The sequence below is a fragment of the Narcine bancroftii genome, chromosome 3, assembly GCF_036971445.1.
Source record: "Narcine bancroftii isolate sNarBan1 chromosome 3, sNarBan1.hap1, whole genome shotgun sequence".
In the NCBI taxonomy this organism is placed as follows: domain Eukaryota; kingdom Metazoa; phylum Chordata; class Chondrichthyes; order Torpediniformes; family Narcinidae; genus Narcine; species Narcine bancroftii.
The window spans coordinates 336,668,490-336,692,064 of record NC_091471.1 but is presented as its reverse complement, the minus strand read 5'-3'; the positions used below and the strand labels follow the sequence as shown (position 1 = coordinate 336,692,064).

The following is a 23,575-nucleotide window of genomic DNA, read 5'->3' as shown; positions in this document are numbered from 1 at the left end:
GGATTTCCGACAAAAAGCCTGCGTTTTGCTTCTGAAAAAAAATCAAATGTTGAATAAATTCTGCATGCATTTCTAGATGTCTTAGCACCTGATGTGAAACTTGTTGGATATTTTTTTAGCAAGAATTTCGTTCTCCATGGCACATTTTTTCCAGTGGCATGACCATTTGTGGAATATACAAAATTCATATGTAGTGAGACTTTCAACCTTGTGGGTCAGGAAAGACAGCAGTTCATATTTATTCATAGATGAGGTTTTACAAATTGTGCTCCAGAGACTATTTGAAATGACATTGTGGCTGTTTCTGTGGTTGCCTGAAACCTCAAAGACAATCATCCATGTCTTGACTGCTTTCATCCTTTCCTCCTCATTTCAGCTCAACTTCAATCTGTTCCAAATTAAAACTAAAATTAATCTATCTCCCCCTCTATCCCAAATTAAAATGCTTATCTCACCTCTCCTCAATGATAAAACTGCACGTGTTCTGGCATTAAGCCCCGTGACCCACTGCAAGGGCGAGAAATTCTTTTAATGATAACACGCGGAGGGTGCACTGTCAGATTTAGCATTAATCCACCTATATTTTGGTATCCTTTGTCAATATTCTCATTCGCTGTGCTGTATTGACTGGAAGTTTAAGAACTGACAGGATTGTCCCCATGGAATATTCTGCCTGAGAATACACATTGGTCAATGTCACTGGATAAGATGTTGGCTGTAGCAATTGAACAAGCACAAGCATTGACCTCAAAAGTAATAATTTGCCTTTATGTAGTGTCCATAATGTAGGAAATCATTTCAAGTGTCAGGGCGAACACAGAAGGTAACAATATGACTTAAATAGATTCCACTTGCTGGAGAGACTGGAAGACAGAATATTGGGTGACATTCAGTGAAACAGATTGGAGAGGGTTTCAACCGGATCTCCTTTCTTCATCTCTTAGGTGGATGTAAAAGATAAAAGATGATACTGCAAAACCTCAGATAGGATCCTTCCCGGAGCTATGAACAAATTAAACAGTTGGCTATTTGGTTATCATTTTTAAGGGCTCCCAGCGGAGGAAAACACTACTTGTGGGATTTTGTTCTGTGCACATACTCCATGGAGTTTTGCCCATTGCAATGGCATCCTTATTTCCAAAAGAAATATTTAATTGGCTGGTAAGCATTTGGGGATGTTACGGGATGAGGAAAGTTGCTACAAAAATGCAAAGCTTTTCCACTGAAATTTAACCAGGAAAACACCTGCCGTTGGAATAAGTTTGAGAAAGGGTGAGGTGGGAGGAATAAAATAATCCTGCTCATCTGGGGATTTTCATCCTTGAACTGGAGAAGTTGATTTTAGCAGTTTAACCAAAGCTTTGTTTGCATGAGAACGTCTTCAGCTGCATTCAGTTATCGCTTGGCTTACTCATTCAGCATGCAGATCTCAGGCTTCATTTCTCGGCCATCCATCAAGAGCTTGCGTGCAGACCAGGGAGAATTCCCTCAAAATACTGAGGGAGGTATGGGAGGAATTTCCAGGGAAATGGTGCTGTCAAACCATGCTGGCAGGATGACAATGAATCTTTCGAGCAGTCTCTTTTCCTCAGCCTACTTGATCTTCTCGCCTTATTAAAGTGAGAGTAGAGGGAGTGGCCATCTCCAAAAGGCCCAACAAGGTGAATACTGATAGGTTTTCTTTTCTTTCAGACGTACAGTCCTTCCAGCCGATGCTGCCCAAATACACCAATGAACCTATAAACCCTGTACATTTTTGGAAGGTGGGGGGGGGAAAGAGTTCTTGCAGGAAACCCACGCTGACATGGGGAGAACGTGCAAACTCCTTATAGGTTTGCATCCAGGTTGCTGGGCTATAAAAGGATTGAGATAACTGTTACGCTAACTGCACTACCCTTTTGGTCAGCTCAGTTGCACTGATTGAAGAGTTAACTTGGGATAGATATCCTGAACTCATATTTGTTTACATCGAGAAGGAAATCATTTAGCTCAGCTCCAAGAGGATGCCCATCAGTCCCATTCAAGATTCTACATTCAATTTATTGCCATGTAATTGCTTTTGCCTGCTGTAATGCAGACAGATTCTCCATCAGCAAAAATTGCCTGGGGAGCCTCTTACAGTCAGAGAAAGAGAAGCAAAAGAGAGCCCCCTCCCCACCTCAGAGCCGCCAAGTGTCTATGGATTCACCTCCAGCACTCCCGCAGCTACACAGATTCCAGTCCAAATTATCGGCGACCTGAGCTCCATCCAGATCCAACCCTCCGATTAGATTAGGAACATTTCAGTGTCCTTGGCACCATCTCACATTCCTGGTACCCCTTCAGCCAGTTTGAACCAGACTCCAGAAGTCCGCAGACTGGTACGAGGCTCTTGACTGCAAACTCCAGCAGCCCACAGCCTCTTGTCTCGAATCACGAACAGCTCTGTGTGAGTCCTTCAGCTGCAGAACCCTTCATTGATCCACCCCCGTGTTCACGATCCCATGGGCCATCCCCTTTACTTCTCCTTCTCAGATGTGGGGAGGGCGGGGGGGAGATGGTCTGTTCATTTTCTGGTGCCTTACGCCAGTCCTCCGCTTCCCTGGAATTGGCAACCCCTCGTGGCTGCTGCCGATCACAGGTGTTGTGATCTTGGGCGCAGACCCCGCAGTCGCGGGATTTTAAATAAAACTACTGTTGGCTCCTATAACGGGCTATTTAAAGCCTGAATGGAGGTGACGACAGTCGGACTGGGTGGGTGGACCCCAAGGGAGCACTGTGCCTCCACTCCCCGCTATCCTTAGGTCCATTCTAGAAGCAGCGCTGCTGTTTCAGTAGCTCCAGCAGAGCCGCCATTTTTTTCCTCCTACTTCTCTCCCTGAAAACGATTCTCTACCACAAAGTCATCAACGATTCCTGAATTCCTGTCTTACACGCACACTAGAGGTAACATATAGTGACCATGTAACCTCACAGGACATGGGGTGTGGGAAAAACTGGAGAGCACCTGGTGGAAACCCAAGTGATCAGAGAGAGACCTCGACATAGACGGTATCCCAAGTCAGGGTCAAACTCAGGTCACTACAGCTGGGTGGCAACAGTACAACCTCATCAATGGCTCCAGTGAGCCAGATAAGTTCACTGAGTGTAACTGGGAGATTGGTTCACAGTGACCAGTCAGGAAGCTTGGAATGAGAAAGACAATGCAACCACCGTGGCAGTTATTTCTAGAGTGCATGAGTGTCGAGCTCAGTCACCTTGGTTTAGTCATTTCTTGATTTCCCGGTGAATCAAAAAAGAATCAAGGAGATGCAGCGAGCCACTCAATGTGCTGAGCTTGTTCCAGCATTCATCAGGGACATGTCTTCATTCACCCACCTTGCTTAATACTTTGGAAGCTCAGCAGATTCATTAGCTCCAAAAAACAGTCTTTTCCGTTTTCTTTTGGGTAAACTATTGATTTAGTTTTTCGAAAGTAGCAACAGATCTCAATGTATCTCTTTTGGAAAGTGGGCTTGGCTTGTGTTGATGTGTTTGAATTCTTTGAAGTCAAACCGAGTTCATGAAATATGGTGGGGTTAAGTAATTATTGAGTCAAATCAAAAGGGGTGGAAAGAAAATGCAGTTAAGGTTAGGAGATGGTTATATCTCTCAAACTACCTCGTACTGTGAGAAGGGTCTGTGCGGAACAGACTAATAGGCTATCTCCAACATCTGTACAGCTGTGTGAAGAGCTGGGAATATGATTGCAGTGCAAGGAAAGATTAGCAAGAACCAAACAAGGGCAGTGTGATACCACCTTCCATACCTTAGCCTGCTGCTCTTAAACTCCCAGATGTCCTGTTACCAAGGTACTTTCAAATGAAAACTGGGTTTCCAGAATGATAATCAGTTAACTGCCCTTCTATTATAGTTCACGGGTAGCTAAAAACAGTGGAATCTTCTTTACTCCTGCTTGTAAAGGTCTAAATATGAAATTAACAGGGTACCTGTCCGTACCCTGTTGAAAGGCCCAGGCCCAAAGCGTTGGTCACTCTTTTCTTCCGATGGATGGTGTGTGACCCGCTGGGTTTCTCCAGCACATTTGTGTATTGCACTTGACCCCAGCAAATGCAGACTTTCTTGTTTAACCCCATTGTCGGTCTTAATCCATTTTCAGGTAGGCATCCATGGTCTCGGATTTACAGTAAATTTACAGTCCCATGAAGAATCATAAGGGACCATGACCCACGCAGTAGATCACAGGCCAATCAATAACATGGCTTTGGCACCAGAACATGACGCCATGAAATTTGCTTAATGGTCGCCATGGTGGAATTCTTATCAGGTCAGAGAAGGTAGAGGGAACCTTACTCTGCTTAAGAATGACACCACATTTGAACAAACACACACCTCAATAATTTTTTTAGACATTCATAATTTACCGACAGCTCCAAAATAATGATTAGTCCGACAAATGCAGTAAAACCCCTGATATCCGGCACCTACGAGGATTGATAGATGCTGGATAAGTGAGTTTTCCGGTTACTTGAGACTCACTCTTACAATGCCAAACTAATACACCAGTATAATTATCGATCCAACCAGGCTGACTGTGGATCTGAGAGAGGACAGCAAGGGAATAATAAGAAGTGAAGAGCCATTCAACCCATATACAGTGTACATGTACTTGTCCCTCGTCTTTCGGCAAGACCTCCAATACTTTTTCTTTTCTTAAGGTAGTTCCTTCCACTGAAGCTTCAGCTGGGAGCCCTTAAAAAAACTCCCTCTTGTTCTCTTTACTTTAAACCTGCACCCAACTTAAGTGCCAGGAATCTGATTCAAGTCAACAAAAGAACTGACAGGTGTATTTATGCAATACCTTCAGTATCTTACCGATGCCACGACCTTTGACAGGGGCAAAATAGATGTGGCCTGAACCCCAGAAGGTGACCAACAAAACATCTTCAACAATAACCTTAAAAGGACGAAAGAGTGTCAGGGAGATCCACGGAGAGATTTTTTTATTTGATAGAATATCTAATTGTACAGCTGAGTACTAGCTCTTCAGCCCAAAATATTGTGCCAATCTATATTAAAATCAATTCCAGCATCAATCTAACCCTTTCCAACCTCAACCTCAAACAGATGTCCTCTGGCATTAGCCTTTGCTTTTATTTTTAAAAAAATATGGGTGGCATGGTTAGTGCAGCGGTCAGCGCAATGCTGTTACAGCACCAGTGACTGGGGTTCGAATTCGGCACTGTCTGTTCATTCTCCCCATGTCCGCGTGGTTTTCTCTGGGTGCTTCGGTTTCCTCTCATCGTTCAAAAATGTAGGCCAATTGGATGCAATTGGGCGGCATTGGCTCGTGGGCCAAAATGGGCTGCTATCATGCTTTAAGTCTAAATTTAAAATTTAAGTAGTTTGGCTTCCAATTCGTAAATGAACAGGAACAGAATAGTTTTCCTAGCCATTTTAGACATTGAATCTCCAGAAATCGATCAAGGACGTCTTTCAGCACCCAGAACTTTTCAGTTTCCTCACCAGTATCTCCTGTGCAAATATAAAATTTAAAACCCTTTGTGATGCTCAAGCTTCTTCACTTGTTATTTATTTATACAACGGGCTGGAGATCATAGAAGGTAGACTGCACAAAAGCAGTGTGATAACAGGAATATGTTACTTGTTGCAGCCCACAGATATTTATAAAGCACACACATTTGCATTGGCAATATAATTGCAGCTTAAAAAGAATGGTGTAAGTTTTGCCATGTTTCAAAATCAAAAAAGGTAAGATTGTGGCGGCTCACCACAAGGCAGGCAAACCAGCCCCGTTTGTAAGCCACACGGCAGGGCAGCTGGCCAAAATGGCGCCGTTGGGGGGTTTCCCCTTCCTTCCAGCACGGGGCTCAGAAACCCACGCTGGGGGACCATGTGACGCCCAGGTGACGTCAACGCCCTCCAGCGCGGTTCTCAGCCAGGTCCGGGCTGGGAGTATAAATGCAGCCCAGCAGCCTGCAATAAACCAATCTGCTGCCATTCTTCAGCCGCCTGCTCTGCCCGCCAGAACGCAAGTATAGTGCCTTCGACTGCAAGTTACTGGGCATGTGTTTGGCAGTGCGGCATTTCCGCTATTTTTTGGAGGGGAGGACTTTTACCATTTTCACTGACCACAAACCCCTCACCCAGGCGCTGGCGATGAGAAAGGATCCCTGGTCGGACTGCCAACAGCGTCACCTCTCCTTCGTGTCGGAGTTTACCACTGACATTCGGCACAAAGTCGGTAAGGACAATGTGGTTGCTAATGCACTATTGCGACCGGCCATCTGCACGCTGACACCCGGCCTCGACTTAGACCAGATGATGAGTAGACGAGGCCCTTCAAGACCGCCATCACCGGCCTGCAGTTCGGACCTCCTGACTCCGAGCGGCGAAGGCACCATCCTGTGCGATATCTCCTTGGACACCCCGCGGCCAGTGGTTCCCCAGCAGTGGTGCAGGCAGGTCTTCCGTCACATCCACAATCTTTCACATCCGTCCATCAGGTCCATGGTCTGGATGGTGGCAGTACGGTTCGTATGGCATGGTCTGCGGAAGCAGATCACGGGCTGGGCCAGAACATGCACCCATTGCCAGACATCCAAGGTGCACAGGCACACCAGGGCACCCGTACAGGAGTTCGAGCACATCCGGGAACGGTTCAGCTACATTCATGTGGAAATCATCGGGCCCTTACCCATTTCCTGGGGCAACTGTTACCCGTTTATGGTGGTGGATCGCACCACTCGCTGGCCCACGGTGATCCTGATGCCAGACGCATCCACCAACTCCTGCTCACAAGCACTGTTGCATGGTTGGGTCGCCCGGTTCGGTGACCCAGCTCACCTCACCAGCGATCGGGGTGCTCAGTTCACATCTACACTCTGGGCACAATTCGCCAACAGGTTGGGGATCCAGCTACACCACACCACGGCCTACCTCCTGCAGGCCAATGGACTGGTCGAACGTCTGCACCGCCACCTTAAGTCGGCCCTCATGGCCCGCCTCACCGGTCCCGACTGGAGGTGCTCCTGGGCACCCGCTCCGCTCCCAAGGAAGATCTGCAGGCATCATCAGCTGAGCTGGTCTACGGTGTGCCGCTGGCACTACCTGGTGAGTTCATCAACGCACCTCACAATCCCCAGTGGTTGCCACACGATCTACTTCCTCATTTCAGAGCACACTTGGACTCGTTTGAACCCCCACCACCACCCAGACCTGGTATCCGCCCGTCTCACATTCCTGGCGAACTGCTTTCCGCGGAGTGCTTTTTCGTTCAGCGGGACCCAACTGCGGCACCTCTGCAGAGACCGTACGAGAGGCGTACAGTGTTCTGGCTCGACATTCACACTGGACATTGGCAGCAGGCGGGAACTGTTTACCATGGACAGGCTGAAGCCAGCGCACCTCGATCCCACCGAGCCCGTGGTCGTTGCCCAGCCCAAGAAGCGAGGCCGCCTGGCAAAAGAGGACATTGGCACCAGTTCTGGGGTGGGCTGTGTGGCGGCTCACCACAAGGCAGGCAAACCGGTCCCGCTTGTAAGCCACACGGCGGGGCAGCCGGCCAAAATAGCACTGTCGGGGGTTTCCCTTCCTTCAAGCACGGGGCTCAAAAATCCACCCTGTGGGTCCATGTGACACCCAGGTGATGTCAGCGCCCTTCAGCGCGTTTCTCAGCCAGGTCCTGCAATAAACCAGTCTGCTCACTGAGCTCAATCCGTCTGGTTGTGTGTGTTATTGCAGGAGCAGTGTAGCCGACGCTACAATATATCATTAATAAAAGTCAATCATTGACCTAAAGCAGTGGTTTTCAAACTTTTTCTTTCCACTCACATACCACCACAAGTAATCCCTATGCCACAGGTGCTCTGTGATTAGTAAGGGATTACTTGTGGTGGTATGTGAGTGGAAAGAAAAAGTTTGAAAGCCACTGTTTTAATCGTACCTCATTGACTCGTTATGTGCACGGTTTCAGAGCTCCTAAGGAAATGGGCCAATGACCATTTGTCTCAAGCAAAATATTTCAGTAACAATTGGGTCTAGAGCAGAGATTCTCAACCTTCCCTTCCCACTCACGTACCAACATAAGCAATCCCCTACTAATCACAGACCACCGATGGCAGAAGGATTACTTAAAGTGGAATGTGAGTGGAAAGAAAAAGGTTGAGAACCACTGACCTAAAGTCTTAATGCAATTTGGACTTCCACAGATGCTATCTAACCCATGGTGGTGCTGACAGAATTGATGTAATGGTAACACTGGACCCAGGAGAGAGGGGAGCAGAGGCATAGTGGTCCTCTGCAGTGTTCTACTGCCTGGTTGGATGCTGACGGCTCTGGACAGACTTCAAACAGCCTGTTAAAGTGGCCAACAGTTTATTAAAGATCTTACAAATTAGAGAGGTCTGTACCCAAGATTGCAGCGCTGATGCTTGGCAGAGGAACAGGAGGTTTTCAGACTTCAAGGGATCATCAGACTGGTGCCCAACACCCCCATCACTGAGATGGAGAAGCCTGGAAGACGACCCTACAGGGAAGGTGAACATGGAAGCAGACCAGCGAGGGGCTCAGTGGCTGAAGGACCTGATAGGCTCTATCAATAACTCCAAAGACATAGAGTGAGGAATGAGAGGCTTGCGATTCTATCACCAATGCACATATGTACAGATGGTAGTGTAGGATGACTGTGATTGGCTGAGAACGTAGCCACACCTACTAGCAGGTCTTAAAGGATTGCTCCTCGCCAGACCAGGTCATTCTGGACTGGTCGACCTACTTGTGATATGCTCCAGTCTTTTGGTTTGGATCAGCAAATCTTTGGTTCTTTCCACGTGCTCTACAAGGCTTTATTATACTTTAGACTTGTAGCTGGCCCGATTCCAAGTGCTCGACTGAGGACAGGGAAAGGGAGGTCGACCTTTATTCCAGGGTCACATGACAAGGAGTTACCAGGGAGTGAGTCATCAGTGGGGGACGGGCCAGCTAACCACCGGCAGTTACATATTCATATCACCACATTCACAACCTTTTTAAAACCAAATCCCCACTGGGTTAAAAGTCCTAGCGGCTCAGCTGGTCGGGTGGTCTCCTTTGCCTCTATGACTGGCGCAGTTCCGCTCCTGTAGGAGTCTCAGATGCTGACAGCTTCCTGACTGTATTGGAGACTTGGACCTCGGAGCTCGGGTTCACCGGTGGATCAGATAGGAGGCCGTGTGTCTGCAGAGGTTGTGTGAATGGCAGAGACAAATCGATGGACACTTGGTGTCTTGGATGGGACTCTCTCTTTTGCTTCTCTTTCTCTTACTGTGGGAGGTGCCAGGCAATGCTCACGGTGACTATGGATCTTTACTGCAGCAAAAGTTGATAAAGTTTGTGTATTATTGAATTTTGACAATAAAGGAATCTTGATAAGCAGAATATTTCCAGGATTTTATAATCTTATTTACATTGTTAATGAGAACTGTGAAGTTATCAGAACGAAGCATTGCAGATTCATGCCATTCATTGTTTGTTATGTGGTCATGTGAAGTGGAAACCTGGTTAATAAATAGTTCATATTGTTGAATTATATTCCATCAATGTCTTCTATCTTGGTCATACAGTGGCACACTTTTTTCCAGGCCTATCTAGTTAGTTCTGCAGGCATGTATTATGGAGCAATGTCACCTTTATGCTACAATCAGCGCAATTCCTCATTTATACTGAAGATTGTCAGTGCAGTCCATTTAAAGCCATTTGCAGGCTCATCTAGAATTTCATGAATCTGGTGGGGATACTATAGCTTGCCTGATACACTGCAGGCTCCTTCCACTGGAAATGCTTCACTGACATATGATGAGGCTACTGGAACCCTCATTGACCCATTTACATCTGGAATAGATTCAGAGCAGTGATTATAAAAATGTTATGCTTGCAACTTTCAGTCACTGGCCCATGAGCTACTCATGGAACCCCATTAATATTCAAGCACTGGCAGATCCTTGTTAATGTGATAGTGTTGGAGCCCTGTTTCAACACTGACTTCAGTATTGCTCACAGCTGCTTGTTACATTTCAGTGCTGGCAGGGAAGGTTAAATGCTTCAACAGGGTGTCATGTTGTGTCAGCCTTGATTAGATTGCTCCTCATCCTTTCTAACAGCAGAACTATTTCTTCCCTATCTTTCCACAGGACTGTTTTTTTTAAATTTCTGGCTTCACTTCATTTAAGAATCTGCCAGAAACCAGTAGTTGATGTTTAACAAAATGATAATAGTCCAGCAGTAAAATATGACCATGTGTTAAACAACACTCCAAAATCATTTCTATAAATCAGTAGCATATATTCAATCAAAGTGATCTTTTATTTGCTCTCATAACTATCAAGTAATAAATAATCAAAACTGTAAATACAGGGCTGCAACCTGTTCAGAGTTTTGAGGTTTATGGATAAAAGGAATCATTAGTCCATTACAGACATAGAGCATGGAATTTAAGCAAGTACATATGGCTGTCAAATCATAGAAGATACATTCATTTTAGTCCACTGGGGCAACCGACACATATCTTTTGCAAAAAGGAAGAGCAGGTTTATGCTTTACTGTGTTCCATTTTAAATGGGGTACACACACACACACACACACACACACACACACACACACACACACACACACACACACACACACACACACACACACACACACACACACACACACAGAATATGAGGCTGTTAACAATACTACTAAATATTTGCAGACACTTGATTCATTACTTCAGACACAATTTTAAATTAAATGTTGTCTAAATATTTATCACGATATTTAACAAGTGTCCATCTGGGATGTGAATGCTATGCAATATATATATATATAGTCCATCTGGTGGTTCTTGGATCTGGTCAACAAATGAGTAAAGTCAAGGGCTTATTCCTGACCCTTTTTTCCTCCATCCAAGCTCATGTACTGTCCTCACTTACTTACTGTAACCCTGTAGTATACTCCTATTTTCAGAATCACACATGGATCCCCATGGATCTGTGAGCATTCCTTGAACAAGACCCTATTTTTCAAGTACAGATTTGAAAATTGTAGCATGGTTAATTTGAGTTATGTTTGGTGTAATATATTGGTAGTGTTTGCACGTTCTGACCACAGAGTATCAGTGGCACTCAGGTGACTCCTGGGTCAGTACAAACTTCATGTGTTTAAAAGGCTTTTACAGTGGGCTTTTCCCCTCAGCATCTAGTCAGAAGGACCACAGACGGCAGTATTTTCACACCTATGCATTAGCTATACTAAGATTCAATGTGCCCCTCACATCATATTCCTGAAGCCTGGATCGTGGGAGGCAAATGCATTCCCTTATGGACATCTCATAATGAAAGACCAACATGTTTTGGAAAATCCAAAAAGCACCTTTAACAATCTTCCAGCAGTATTTGATGTCTGTGTCTGGGCATCCTTTACGACAGTCCATAGATCCAGAGAGTTCTCTGTTATGTAGCTGCTCGGCATGAACCATGACAAGGAACCTGCACCTCTCATAGTCCTCAAAGAGGTGGTTGATGGTCTCATCTTCATTGCAGTGCAAGTTGTTGGCAAGATGATGATAGTATAGGAAGGTTCTGATCGAGACAGCCCCTCTCGATGCCAACTAAGTAAGGTCTTGGTGTTTGTTGCTGAGTTCTGGCAATGAGGCCTCTACCAGATGTTTTGAACAGAGAGCCAACCCACAGGATCCATCATGCCTTCGTCTCTCAGTGTCTGGAGGACCTTCCATGCTGATCACTATTTGATGGACTGATGGTTAAAGGTGTTTTCCTGGAAGAACTTTTCCACAAAGGATAAATTGGGTGGCAATGTCTGACTGAATGGAATGTTGTTTGGCAACAAGGCCAGGCCACCCTTTGCAACTCCAGGGACAGACAGAATCTCAGAATGTAGTGATGCTTGATGCCCATGCATTTCAGTTTGAAACACAAGCTGGTGCAATGGCCCACAATGGTGGTCATCACAATCACAACAATGTTGGGTTTATGCATTGAGACCCTTTAGACAAGATGGACTGGAAGATGGCTCGGGTAACTGCCAGGGCAGAGGAGAGAGGAATGGGCAAGTACATCAGCGCCGAGGGCCTTTTCTGCTTGATAACCAGTTTCTCAACAACTATTGAGTGAGAGTACCAGTCCCAGGGTCAAAACTTTTGTTTATCCTTGTTTATCCACTCCATCTTATTTTTGATACATTCTTCAGCCCTTCCAATCCCAATCCCAAGCAACTTCAGGCCTAATGGTGAAGGGGATAGTTGATCAGTCAGGCCAGTTGCCAAGCAACATGGTCTTCTTGCAGTTGACTCTGGTTCCTGATGTCAACTAAAATCGGTCACAGATGATAATGATAATGAGCTTGTTGTCAACATGCACCAAAATTGCAGCTGAGCAGGTACTTTGTGAAAAAAAACTGCGAAAACAATGAAAAAGAAATCAACTACTGATCAATCTGTGAACTGACCCTCAAGCAGAAGATGGTGGTATTGCCTATGTACAGTAAGACTCTGATTTGATCAACCCCACTGCCTGGCATTGTTACCCCTCTTATGCCCACGTCCACCCTAATGGTATCAGCAAAGGTTTCTTTGCAGCACACAGACAGGGGAGAGAGGGCAACATTGCCTTACTCCAGATTTTCCCACCCATTGATTTGAACTGCACTATAAATGTCAGGAGAGAGCAGTTGCACTCAATTCCTGATTTCCTCTGTAAAGCCCATTTTGAAGTGCATGTGTTTGTGTGTAGTATCTTGTCGAAGGCCTTCTCCTGGCCCAAGCTGACAAGGCAAATATCCACCCTCTGTCCTGTATAAAGGCTATGTCAGGGCTGGCCAAACTTGCTTAATGTAAGAGGCACATATGATAAGCTTCAGGAGTTTGTGTGAGCCACCACAAACAGGTGATCGCGAACCACACGCACTAATTGACTTGTACAATTCCTGTCTCAGCCAACATATTTCTGCGAGGCGCACATTATATGTCAAAGAGCCACATGTGGCTCGTGAGCCATGGTTTGGCCACTTCCGGGCTATGCTATCCTGGGTGGCATGATTGGTGTAGCATGCCTTTACAGCACTGATGAATGGGACAGGTGTTCGAATCCTGTGCTGTCTGTAAGGAGTTTATACGTTCTCCGTGTGTCTGCGTGGGTTTTCCCCGGGTGGCTCCAGTTTCCTCCAAACATTCGAAAGGTACTGGGGATGTAGTTGGGTTTAATTGGATATCATCGACTCATGGGCCAGAATGGCCTGTTACCACCCTGTTACTGACACTGACGTCAGCATCAGTGTCAGTGCTGTGCAATTGCTCAGCAAAGGAGGTGTAAGGTGCTCCTTCCACCCGATAGCCTACAGGTCACCCTTGGGCAAGGTGTAGGACCTGTTTAGCTTCCCAATCAGGGTCACGTGAAGCCATGAATTGCAGATGGAAGATGGTATTTACAAGCAGATTCTTCAAATTGGAATTTATGGTTATAAAACTAAAAATACTGGGCACATGAATCTACTGATCAATGGCCAGGTTCACCACACTGCAAATGGAGAAAACAACAGGAAACCACTTCAGTAATTTTTCCTTGTCATGAACTTAACATTGACTACAGCCTCAGCTCAAAGATGGAGCCTTCACCGAAGGAGAACAGGGGAGGAAACAACTACAATTCGGAGGGCCAGAGATGGTGACGGATGGAGAGACTTGATCGTCCACGCGGAATGGCAAAGCCCTTGAATGAAAATGATGACGATGCCTAAATTTAAAAAGACCGCAAGGCTGTCAAAGATTTTTCACAGCACAGGTTTGGTCCAGGTGAATCAAGTTGACTGGGAACGATTGTGTTATGGAGGGTGGGATGAGGGGACAATAGACAAGTGGGGAGGGATTGCGCTTAATTTGGTTTTGGTAAAGGAAGGATATGATTTGTTATTACGCTCCAAAATGATGCTGAAGTTTGTGAACTTCATTGTGAGGTAGATCCTATCCAAATCTGGTGTTGACGATTGAGGCTGCATTGTGGTAGGTTTGGTCAAATCTATGGCCTTTAAACTATATGTTTGCAGAAGAGAAAATTCCACTAGGACAATGAAAGGAATGGAGCCTCTGAGCCAGAAGGATAAGACAAAATTATTGGGAGTGATGGTGAGGGAAGTTTTGAGTAGGTGTTACAGATGAGTCTGAAAACATGTTGAAAAGTGGTTAACTTTTTTATCAGGAGTTGCAAAGGGAAATGCTAGGGTTGGAGCTTGTCAAAGAAACATGTTTCCCTACATGAGGAAAGTGAGTATTCTGGGCTTTGCTAAGAATGTGATATGTGCAGCATACAGAAAGACTGATAATTGTTCATCCATTATTCAGAAATCCCATGTTTCAGCATTTGGTTCACTGGATTTCCATTTCCAGTTTTATATAATTACAAGTTATTTATTCTACAAATCAAGATGGTGTGAGAAGGCACTTTAGAGCAAACATTCTCAACCTTTTTGGCTGTGTCCTCCTTAGTACTCTGCTCAAGGTTTATGGCCCCCCCTTCACTGGGAAGAAGTCAAGTTTTTGTTGGTTTCTTCAATATGTCTATCGACTATATAAATTTCTTTTTATGATTTCAATCCGCAGCCCCCTTAAAGGTGGGGTGGGGGGCATCCTGCGAGATGAATGTTGATAGAGGATGACTAATTTATTGCACAGAGGCTGAAGGAAGGGGCTGGAGAATTTTAAATTTTTAAAAAAAGTTTTAGAGGCTGATTCCAGCCATTGAAGCCAGTGCTGTCCAGTGAACCTACAACCCCGATTGTTTTGGAGGGTGCGGCCGCCATCCAGGGAAAACCAATACAGGTCACGGGGACAACAAACTCCTTACAGACAGCGCTGGATTTGAACCTGGGGTCACTGGTCCTGTAATAGCATTGCGCTAACCGCTAACTGTGCGAGCTAACGGTGTGAACAATGAAATTGTTAATTATTTGTGATGTAGAGGGCAAGTGAGGCTGGAAAAGAAAAGAAAATTCATTAGAATTTGAGAGAAGGTATTGTAAAAGGATGCAGGAGTGGTGATGACACCTGCTGAAGATGAAATGCTCACATAAGGACAAGGCAACAGGGCAGTTAAGAGAGAGGGAAAATGAAGTAATCAACATCATATTCTCATTCTCATAGGTCTTAAATGCCACACATAACAATCAAATTAGATAATTTGATTAAGTAAATGAAGAATTAGACAGTGAACTTTATTATTTTACCTTTGGAGGAACTTCACTGGCAATGACAGCATTTATTGCCCACCTTCTATTGCCTTGCTGAGGTCATTACAAAAGGTAGCTAAGAGCCAATTGATTAATTCTGTATGTGGGGTCTCTTTTAGGTCCGATTCTATAAGAAGGAAATTGCTTCTTCTGAAGGGCGTGACTAATCATGTGCTTTTCTTATGACTCTGCAGGTTTCACAGTCATTTATTTTTGATACTCATTTTTATTTAATTCTAGATTCATTGAATTACTTTGCACGAAAATCCATAGGCGCCATAGTGGGAGTTCAATTACCTCAGCCCCCCAGGATATTAATCAATTGGCTTAATTTCTGTGATACCTCGTCCTGAATTAAGATTCTTTATTGCCGTGAGATAATGCACAAGATGTAATAATACACAAAATTTGTCAACTTTTACTTGCCGTAAAGGGCCACAAAGAGGATACACTAGCCAGGCACCCCCAACAGTAAGAGAAAGAAGAGTGAGTCTCATCAGAGACCCACTTGGTAAAAAGTGGGGAGGCCCTCACTGAAATCACAATTGAAAAGATAGATTTCAAGGGGCCTTTTGAGGATTTATGGAGGAACTGTTGATTGTTAGGGTGTGAATGATTGACCACAATTCACTCCCTGGGATGGAGAAGAGGTTGTAGAACTATATCAACAATGATCTCCTGGAGGGTCAGTTGATGCACAGAAGTCAGGGGACAAAATAGTGGAATGCCGGCTGAGGTCCTGGATCGGGTCTTGGCAGGGTGTTAGATTAGAGCCAAAACAGATACTATCCTTGGTGCTGTTCCAGCATTGCAATGATTTCCAACATGATTCTTGAAATACAGTCAGGAGTAGGAACGCCAGCTAATCTTCATGGATATACAATTTAGTCACACGCAATAGTAACAACTGGATCGGCAGATTTTTTGTTTTCTTATGATGGATGCAAGTGGAACACACATTCAAAGATTTGCTAATTGCTTATAAATTACTTACATTTACGATCTTTCCATCTGGCCACTTGATCTATTTAGTTTCCTTTATAAACCCTCAGTGCTTATATCTATAGTTATTATCTTAAGTACCCATCTGTCTACTCATGCTGATCAGAACATAAGAAATAGGAGCAGGAGTCGGCCATCCGGCCCATCGAGCCTGCTCCGCCATTCAATGAGATCATGGCTGATCTGATGATCAGCTCATCTCCAGCTACCTGCCTTTTCCCCATATCCCTTAATTCCCTTACTTTGTGAAAATCTATCCCACATTGTCTTCACTGAGGTCGCCTCCACTGCTTCCCTGGGCAGTAAATTCCATGGATTCACCACCCTCTGGTAAAAGAAGTTCCTCCTCATCTCCATCCTAAACCTATTACCCTGGATCTTGAGGCTATGTCCCCTAGTTCAAGTCTCCCCCACCAATGGGAACAACTTACCTACCTCTACCTTATCTGCACCCTTCATAATTTTATATGTTTCTGTAAGATCCCCTCTCGTTCTTCTTAATTCATGTGAGAACAGTCCCAGACGACTTAATCTCTCCTCGTAAGCTAACCTCCTCATCTCTGGAATCAACCTGGTGAACCTCCTCTGGATCACCTCCAAAGCCAGTAACAAGACCAGAACTGCATGCAGTACTCCAGCTAGATCTCTTTACCCATCTATTTATCTCAGTATTTTTATCTATCTTTATCTTTAATTGCACATCTTTATCTGTTCATTCCATATATTAATTGAACTGACCACCACTCACCTTACATTTTTCACAATAACAGTACAAAATAAAGAATGTATTGGAGAAATGAAACCTACTGCACTTTTAGGATCAATCTTCGGTCTTTCCATGGCAATGGTGATGCAGTTCAAGAAGATAATGACAAGAACAATGTGGTCGAACATCTTGTGTGAAATAATCCTGCTGCAAATATGCCGAAACCTACAAAAGGAAAATTTTCTGTCAACACAAAACAAATACTGACATTTCTAATTTGCTGCCTAAACTAGTGAGCAAATTCAGTGGGTATCACCTTTGTCTCAATTTAAATGTTTGGTTTTGATATCACAAGATGTTAATAGCTAACTAATTGATATTAGGGGAACCTAATTTTGATGGGAAGTAGTGGAGTCATGAGAAATACTGGATGTTCTTTGTGGCCTGGTGACGTAGCCCGTCAAAAGGCTGGGAATTAATTTCTCAGAGAGAAATCGAGCTCTCTTGGAACAACGAATTGTAGGTGAGACTGAGTTGGAGTTTATTGTCATACGCATCATGCAACGTACATTTGCACAAAAATTCTTACTTGGTATTGCCAAACAAAAACTTTGTTGAACAAAAAAAAACGAAAGAAGTACGACAATAGTATAGATCATTGAAATAAAAATAAGTAATAAATACCAATACAGATAGATAATAAATATTCACTTAGTGCAAAAGAAAAAGGTCATTTGTAACCTCTCCTAATGAAGACGAACAGAACTAAAACTGTGAGGTGCATTGGTCCACCAACTCACAACCACTCATTTAGTGCAGAGTGCTGATCTGGATATTGGATTTGAACTTCAAATCTCTCAATCCCTTCAACAGAGTGGGTCTAACTGAGCCGGCTGTGGCATTGTATAATGTACATATGCATCAAAATTTTTACTTGGAGCAGCTGAAAGTGGCTTCGTTATATATAAAAAAACTACAACAGTGTGCATGAATTAAAAAGAGACACAAAAGCTAGCTAATATTCAGGTATCCTAGTGCAAGAAAAAAAAGTGATTTTTCTACATGCAGGCTGCCCTTTTGTGGTTTTGCAGTAGTCTATGGTTAGTGTAAAAAGGGGAGGTTCAAGAGCCTCATAGCTGTTGGTAAGAAAGCTAGGTTTTCTAATACTTCATCTGCGCACATTAACTTGTTACTAGAACCAAAAAATATAGTATTATTATCAATATGGGTTCGTCATAACTTTTCCTTCAGAATTTTAAATATGAGGGAAGGTTGAAGGTGCAATTTGTTTTGTTCGTAGCTGAATGCAACCTGGATGAACTGACTTCACAACCAAAGATTCGGATATGTTCATTCCAATGAGAAAAAGGAAGGTTTAATCGATTCACAGCTTTTGCCTAACTTGGTGCTGCTTAGTCCAGGGTTCAACTGGAAGCTACCATTTCCAAAAAAGAAGACGGTTTAAAAGATGCACTGAATTTTATGCATGGATAAAATGCTGAAGCGGGAGATTGCAAAATTAACAACAGAATTTCCAGAATTCTAATTGGAATGAAACTGTTCTTTATAGTTATGGCCTGAAGAAAACATTGAAGACAGCTATATTTTGATGAATGATTGACATACATGGATTTTACAATTCAGGCAGGCCAGACAATGTAATTATCCACGCCTGCGATTGTTCTATAAGTTTCCTTCAAACATTCCTGATCTCCCTGTTCATTCTTTTGCACCTCCCAGTTTATCTGGTTTAATTTTAAATGCAATTTTTTTCTCTCAGCTGTCCACATTATCCGAGCACTCCAACTGCTGGAGGAAAACATCTCTGACCTTCACTAGTCAGAGTGTAACCATGCCTTCTGCATCTTTTGGTTTCAAGCCGCAGAATCTCCATTGCAATCCACCAAGCATCTCTAGCTCATTTTCTTACCTTAAGTTGCTCTTTAAAACTGATTTCTTTGACCACAAATTTTGCCTTGTACCAACAGGTGCCACATTTTATTTTACTTAGGCTTGTGTGATGCCCCTAGGAGTTGCTAGGTCATAGGAACTATATCTCACATGGAAGGTTTATAGTCCTGCAAAAATGCATTTGTGGAAATAAACATTTCTCATGGCCTTCTGGCAACTAACAGCAAAAGCTGACAGTTTTTAATTTCTTACTTGGACTGCGGTGGGAACAGGTAGAGTGACCAGCTCTCCCGCTCCTTGAAACAGGGTGGCAGTTTGCTTTGAATCCAGGCCAGCAATCGTGCTCCTTTGCTCTGCAGAAACAAGGTAACATGTGTCAGTTGTGGCGACCAAACTTCACGTTGGTTTCATTCCACTCACTGAATGCAGGAAGATTCCATTTAAGGATCAGATTTGGCAGTGGTTCTTTTTAGGAGCGACAGAGGGACTTCAACAATGATAAAATGCTCTTTCATTTGACAAAACCAAGAATTCTTTGTCATATTCCCATTGTTACTCAAGGTGCTCAGACTTTGTACTGCATCCCAGAGATTTGCTGGAAGGTTAATTGGTTACTATAAATTACTCCTTACTGCAGAGAAGTGGCATAAAAATCAAGAGGGTATTGACAGGTATGTGTGGGAGGGAATAAATTGCAGAGGTTCAGGGAACAGAAAGAAAAGGATTTGGGATTACTGGAAAAGTTTCACTGGGAGCTAGCATGGACTCAATGGGCTGAGTTATCACCTTTTGTGTTGTTATAAATCATACAGATAACACAGGTCAGACATAATACAGATTCCCAATTCCTGAATAAATAACATCACTAATGACAGAAAAACAATACCAGATTAAATCATACTGTTTCTGCTCTGGCCACACCTTCTTGAAGGACAGACAAATTTATTCATTGTTATTTACTCAGCAAATTTTGTTAATGAACTGGAGTTAGTAACTAATCCACTTAATTACCTGCTGCATTTCACGTGAGCTTATTTTTAAAGATTTGACCTATACACTGTAGTCCATGCTTGGTGACATCACTGACAGACCAGAATATCTGGATCCACAAATGAACCATTGTCCCTTTGTTTCCAAGGGTTTGTGTGCTTTTATGAGCCTGATATTCAGAATCAGTCAAAAAATATCAAATGGTTTAAAAATACTCTTTGATATATAATATTAAAATGATAAAACTATATTTAAAGTATATTTTCTTCATGACAAAGGAGGGTAGAAGGCCCTTCTGGCCCATGAAACCCATGCTGCCCAATTGCACCCAATTAACCTCCCGACCCGATACATTTTGGAGGGTGGGAAGAAACAGGAGCACCCAGAGAAAACCCCTGGAGTCATGGGGAGAATGTACAAACTCTTTATCGAGAGTGCTGGATTTGAACCACGATGCTGACCTTGTTGCACATTTAAACACAATCAGAAAAACCTAATGCCTTGTCCCTGTTTGCTGGGGTGAAGAGAAAGTTTCTACAGTTTCAATCTGATCTCTCTCTGTAACTATTTTCAATTATTGTACTATGTATTGATTGACTATTAGGACTGATTGCAAAAAATTTCTCACCACTCCTCAATACATGCCACAATAAACTTGAAAATGATTCCAATGCAATTTGAATATCGAACGTGGTTAAAGAGAAATCGACGAACCACAATGATTGTACAGATAATTGCAGAAGGACAAGGACAATTAGGCTCATGTTGCTGTGGACCATCATGAGAGTGACTGAGCGAGAGATATGCACTAAGAGAATGAGAACGAGGCTAAAAGGAGGGAACAAAGATATCAGGGGGGACCAGAGGCAGAAATAAAGAATTCCCGAAAGAAAGAGGAGATCCCTTGATTCTCAATATCTGAGCTATTTTATTTAAATGGAAATGTTCTACTTTGACTCAGCTGTTCTCTCAAATTATGTCATGTTTAAGTTAGGAGTTGAAAATTTGATACCTGTTAAATTTGAAGAGATGCAACCTTTTATAAATTATTTCCACATGGCTTCTGAACTATATTTAATTTTATTTCTTTTCTCTTTATTGGTGAAGATTCAGACAATTTATTTTTATTAATAAATTCTCAGGATAGGTGGGCCTTTATATAATAAAATTTTTCATTTTTTTGAAGATTTCAGTTTGAGGAGATGAGAACATATTCGTTAATTGTAATGCAATAGTGATTTTTTTCCCTCATGATTATGTTCTCCTATTCTCATCATGTATTGTTTACCTATAACATGAATAATAAAAAAAGATTGAAAAAGAAAGAATGATTCTCAGTATCCAGTGTGATTTCTGAAGAAAGTTGATGATGATATCTCTGGACAGATAAGTGTGATACAACTTACATTCCCTCTGTTTCTCATTAGAACATGAGAAATAGGAGCAGGGAGTAGGCTCTCTGGCCCATTGAGCCTGCTCTGTCATTCATTAAGATCATGGGTGATCTAGCTGTGGATTCAGATCCACTTATCTGCCTGTTCCCATAACCTTTAATCCTACTTTTCAAAAATCTACCTAGCTTTTTGAGGCAATCTCCAATGGGCAAAGAATTCCATGAAATCACTGCTCTTTTGGAGAAGCAGTCTTAAATCTACTTTCCTGAGTGTTCAAGCCCTGTTCCCTAGTTTGACTCCAACCTACTCCCCCCCAACCTTTCCCCACCCCCCAATCCTTTTATTCTTCTAAACTCCAAAGAATATAGCCCTAGGCAACTCAATATCTCCTCAAACCAACCCCCTCATCGCCGGAATCAACCTGGTGAACCTTCTCTGCAATACCTCCAAGGTCCATATATCCTTTCTCAAGTAAGGAGAAAAGAACTGTGTTCAAAACTCCAGGTGCAGTCTCATCAATACCCTGTACAGTTGCAGCAGAATCTCTCTGTTCTTAAATTAAACCCTCTAGTTTGCACCGTTCGGCTTGAACTTCAAATCTAAAATGCCATTGTATAGTTTAGTCGCTCACCAGGTCAATTTCATCTTCGGCATTCTCAAGCTCAGCTCTCTGCTCGTCCATGTGGAACTGGTGTGGCGAGGTTGGCGACATCTTACCATTACAGTCCTGGCAGTCCGCTGTTGGAGTCCTGTTGTAGTGGATGCTGGAGGATCTGCGAAGATTGGGCACTTGCAGTGTTTCAGGTATTTCGAAAGAACCCTTCATCTCTAGAGATTCCAGGTGTTGTGGGGCTGGCCCCCTCCCACTACCTGCTCGACTGGTTCGCTCGTCCTCTGACCCCTCGCCTTCATCCGAACTTTCTTTGCCATCACCTGAGAGGAGGGACTTTCGCTCACCAGACTGCTGCTTGCGCTTCAGGCTTTGAGCTCGGCCAAGGCTGTTCCAGCTCGAGCGGCGGCTGTTCCAGCTGCTGGTTGTGCTCCAGGGAGCATAGGGGGAGCAACGAGCACTGGTCTGAAAGGGAAGAAACACCATCAGGAAGCCATTGACCACTGTCCACATTCAAGAGCAAAAAAGGAAGATGTTAGAGTTCTAATTGTAAAATATAGCAGTCTGTGATTTATTTTTTTAAATTTTTAAAAATTTTTCACACTATATTAATCAAAATACACACAAACATTTCCCTCTTTAATATACACAGTGTCATTTTCTCCTCTTTTATCCCCCCTCCAAACCCATTAAACGTTCAACATATACAATACAACAAACCCATTAAACAATGTCATCACACAATGAAAATAAACAAGAAAATTGTGTCATCTACTTTTACACACTGGGTCAGTTCATTTTGTTTTCTCCTCATTCTATCATTTTAGGGGGTGGAGGTCCGAGGTAAGCCCTCTCTGTGGTGTTCCATGTACGGTTCCTGAATTTGTTCAAATAATGTGACTTTATTTTTAAAATTATGTTATTTTTTCCAATGGAATACATTTATTCATTTCTACGTACCATTGGTGTATTCTTAGGCTCTCTTCTGATTTCCAAGTTGACATTATACATTTTTTTGCTACAGCTAAGGCTATCATAATAAATCTTTTTTTTGCGGTTCATCCAGTTTGAGGTCTAATTCTTTACTTCTTATATTACTTAGAAGAAAGATCTCTGGATTTTTTGGTATGTTGCTTTTTGTGATTTTATTTAATACCTGATTTAGATCTTCCCAAAATTTTTCCACTTTCTCACATGCCCAAATTGCATATACTGTTGTTCCCGTTTCCTTCTTACAGCGAAAACATCTATCTGATACTGTTGGATCCCATTTATTTAACTTTTGGGGCGTGATATATAGCCTGTGTAACCAATTATATTGTATCATGCGTAACCTCGTATTTATTATATTTCTCATAGTTCTGGAGCATAACTTTCCCCATATTTCATTTTTTTATCTTTATGTTTAAATCTTTTTCCCACTTTTGTTTGGGTTTTTAGCTTATTTCATCATTTTCCTTCTCTTGCAGCTTGATGTACATGTTCGTTATAAATCTTTTAATTATCATTGTGCCTGTAATCACATATTCAAAGCTGCTTCCTTCTGGTAATCTCAGTCTGTTTCCCAATTTATCCTTCAAGTAGGTTTTCAGTTGGTGGTATGCAAACATTGTACCGTGAGTTATGCCATATTTCTACTTCATTTGTTCAAATGATAATAAATTATTTCCCAAAGAACAATTTTCTATTCTTTTAATTCCTTTT

The 23,575-nt window shown here is 43.0% G+C and overlaps 1 protein-coding gene across 1 annotated transcript in view; it reads right to left on the bottom strand.

Annotated features, from left to right (window-relative positions):
* The window catches only part of cacna1g (calcium channel, voltage-dependent, T type, alpha 1G subunit), a 341,612-nt gene that overhangs the window by 126,188 nt on the left and 191,849 nt on the right, over positions 1–23,575 (bottom strand). Inside the window, exons 23-25 of the mRNA XM_069923288.1 lie at positions 21,893–22,336; positions 19,130–19,230; positions 17,068–17,191 (exon numbers count right to left, since the gene is read on the bottom strand). Of these exons, the coding sequence (XP_069779389.1) occupies positions 17,068–17,191; positions 19,130–19,230; positions 21,893–22,336 (669 nt within the window). The remainder of the gene's footprint in view (positions 1–17,067; positions 17,192–19,129; positions 19,231–21,892; positions 22,337–23,575) is intronic.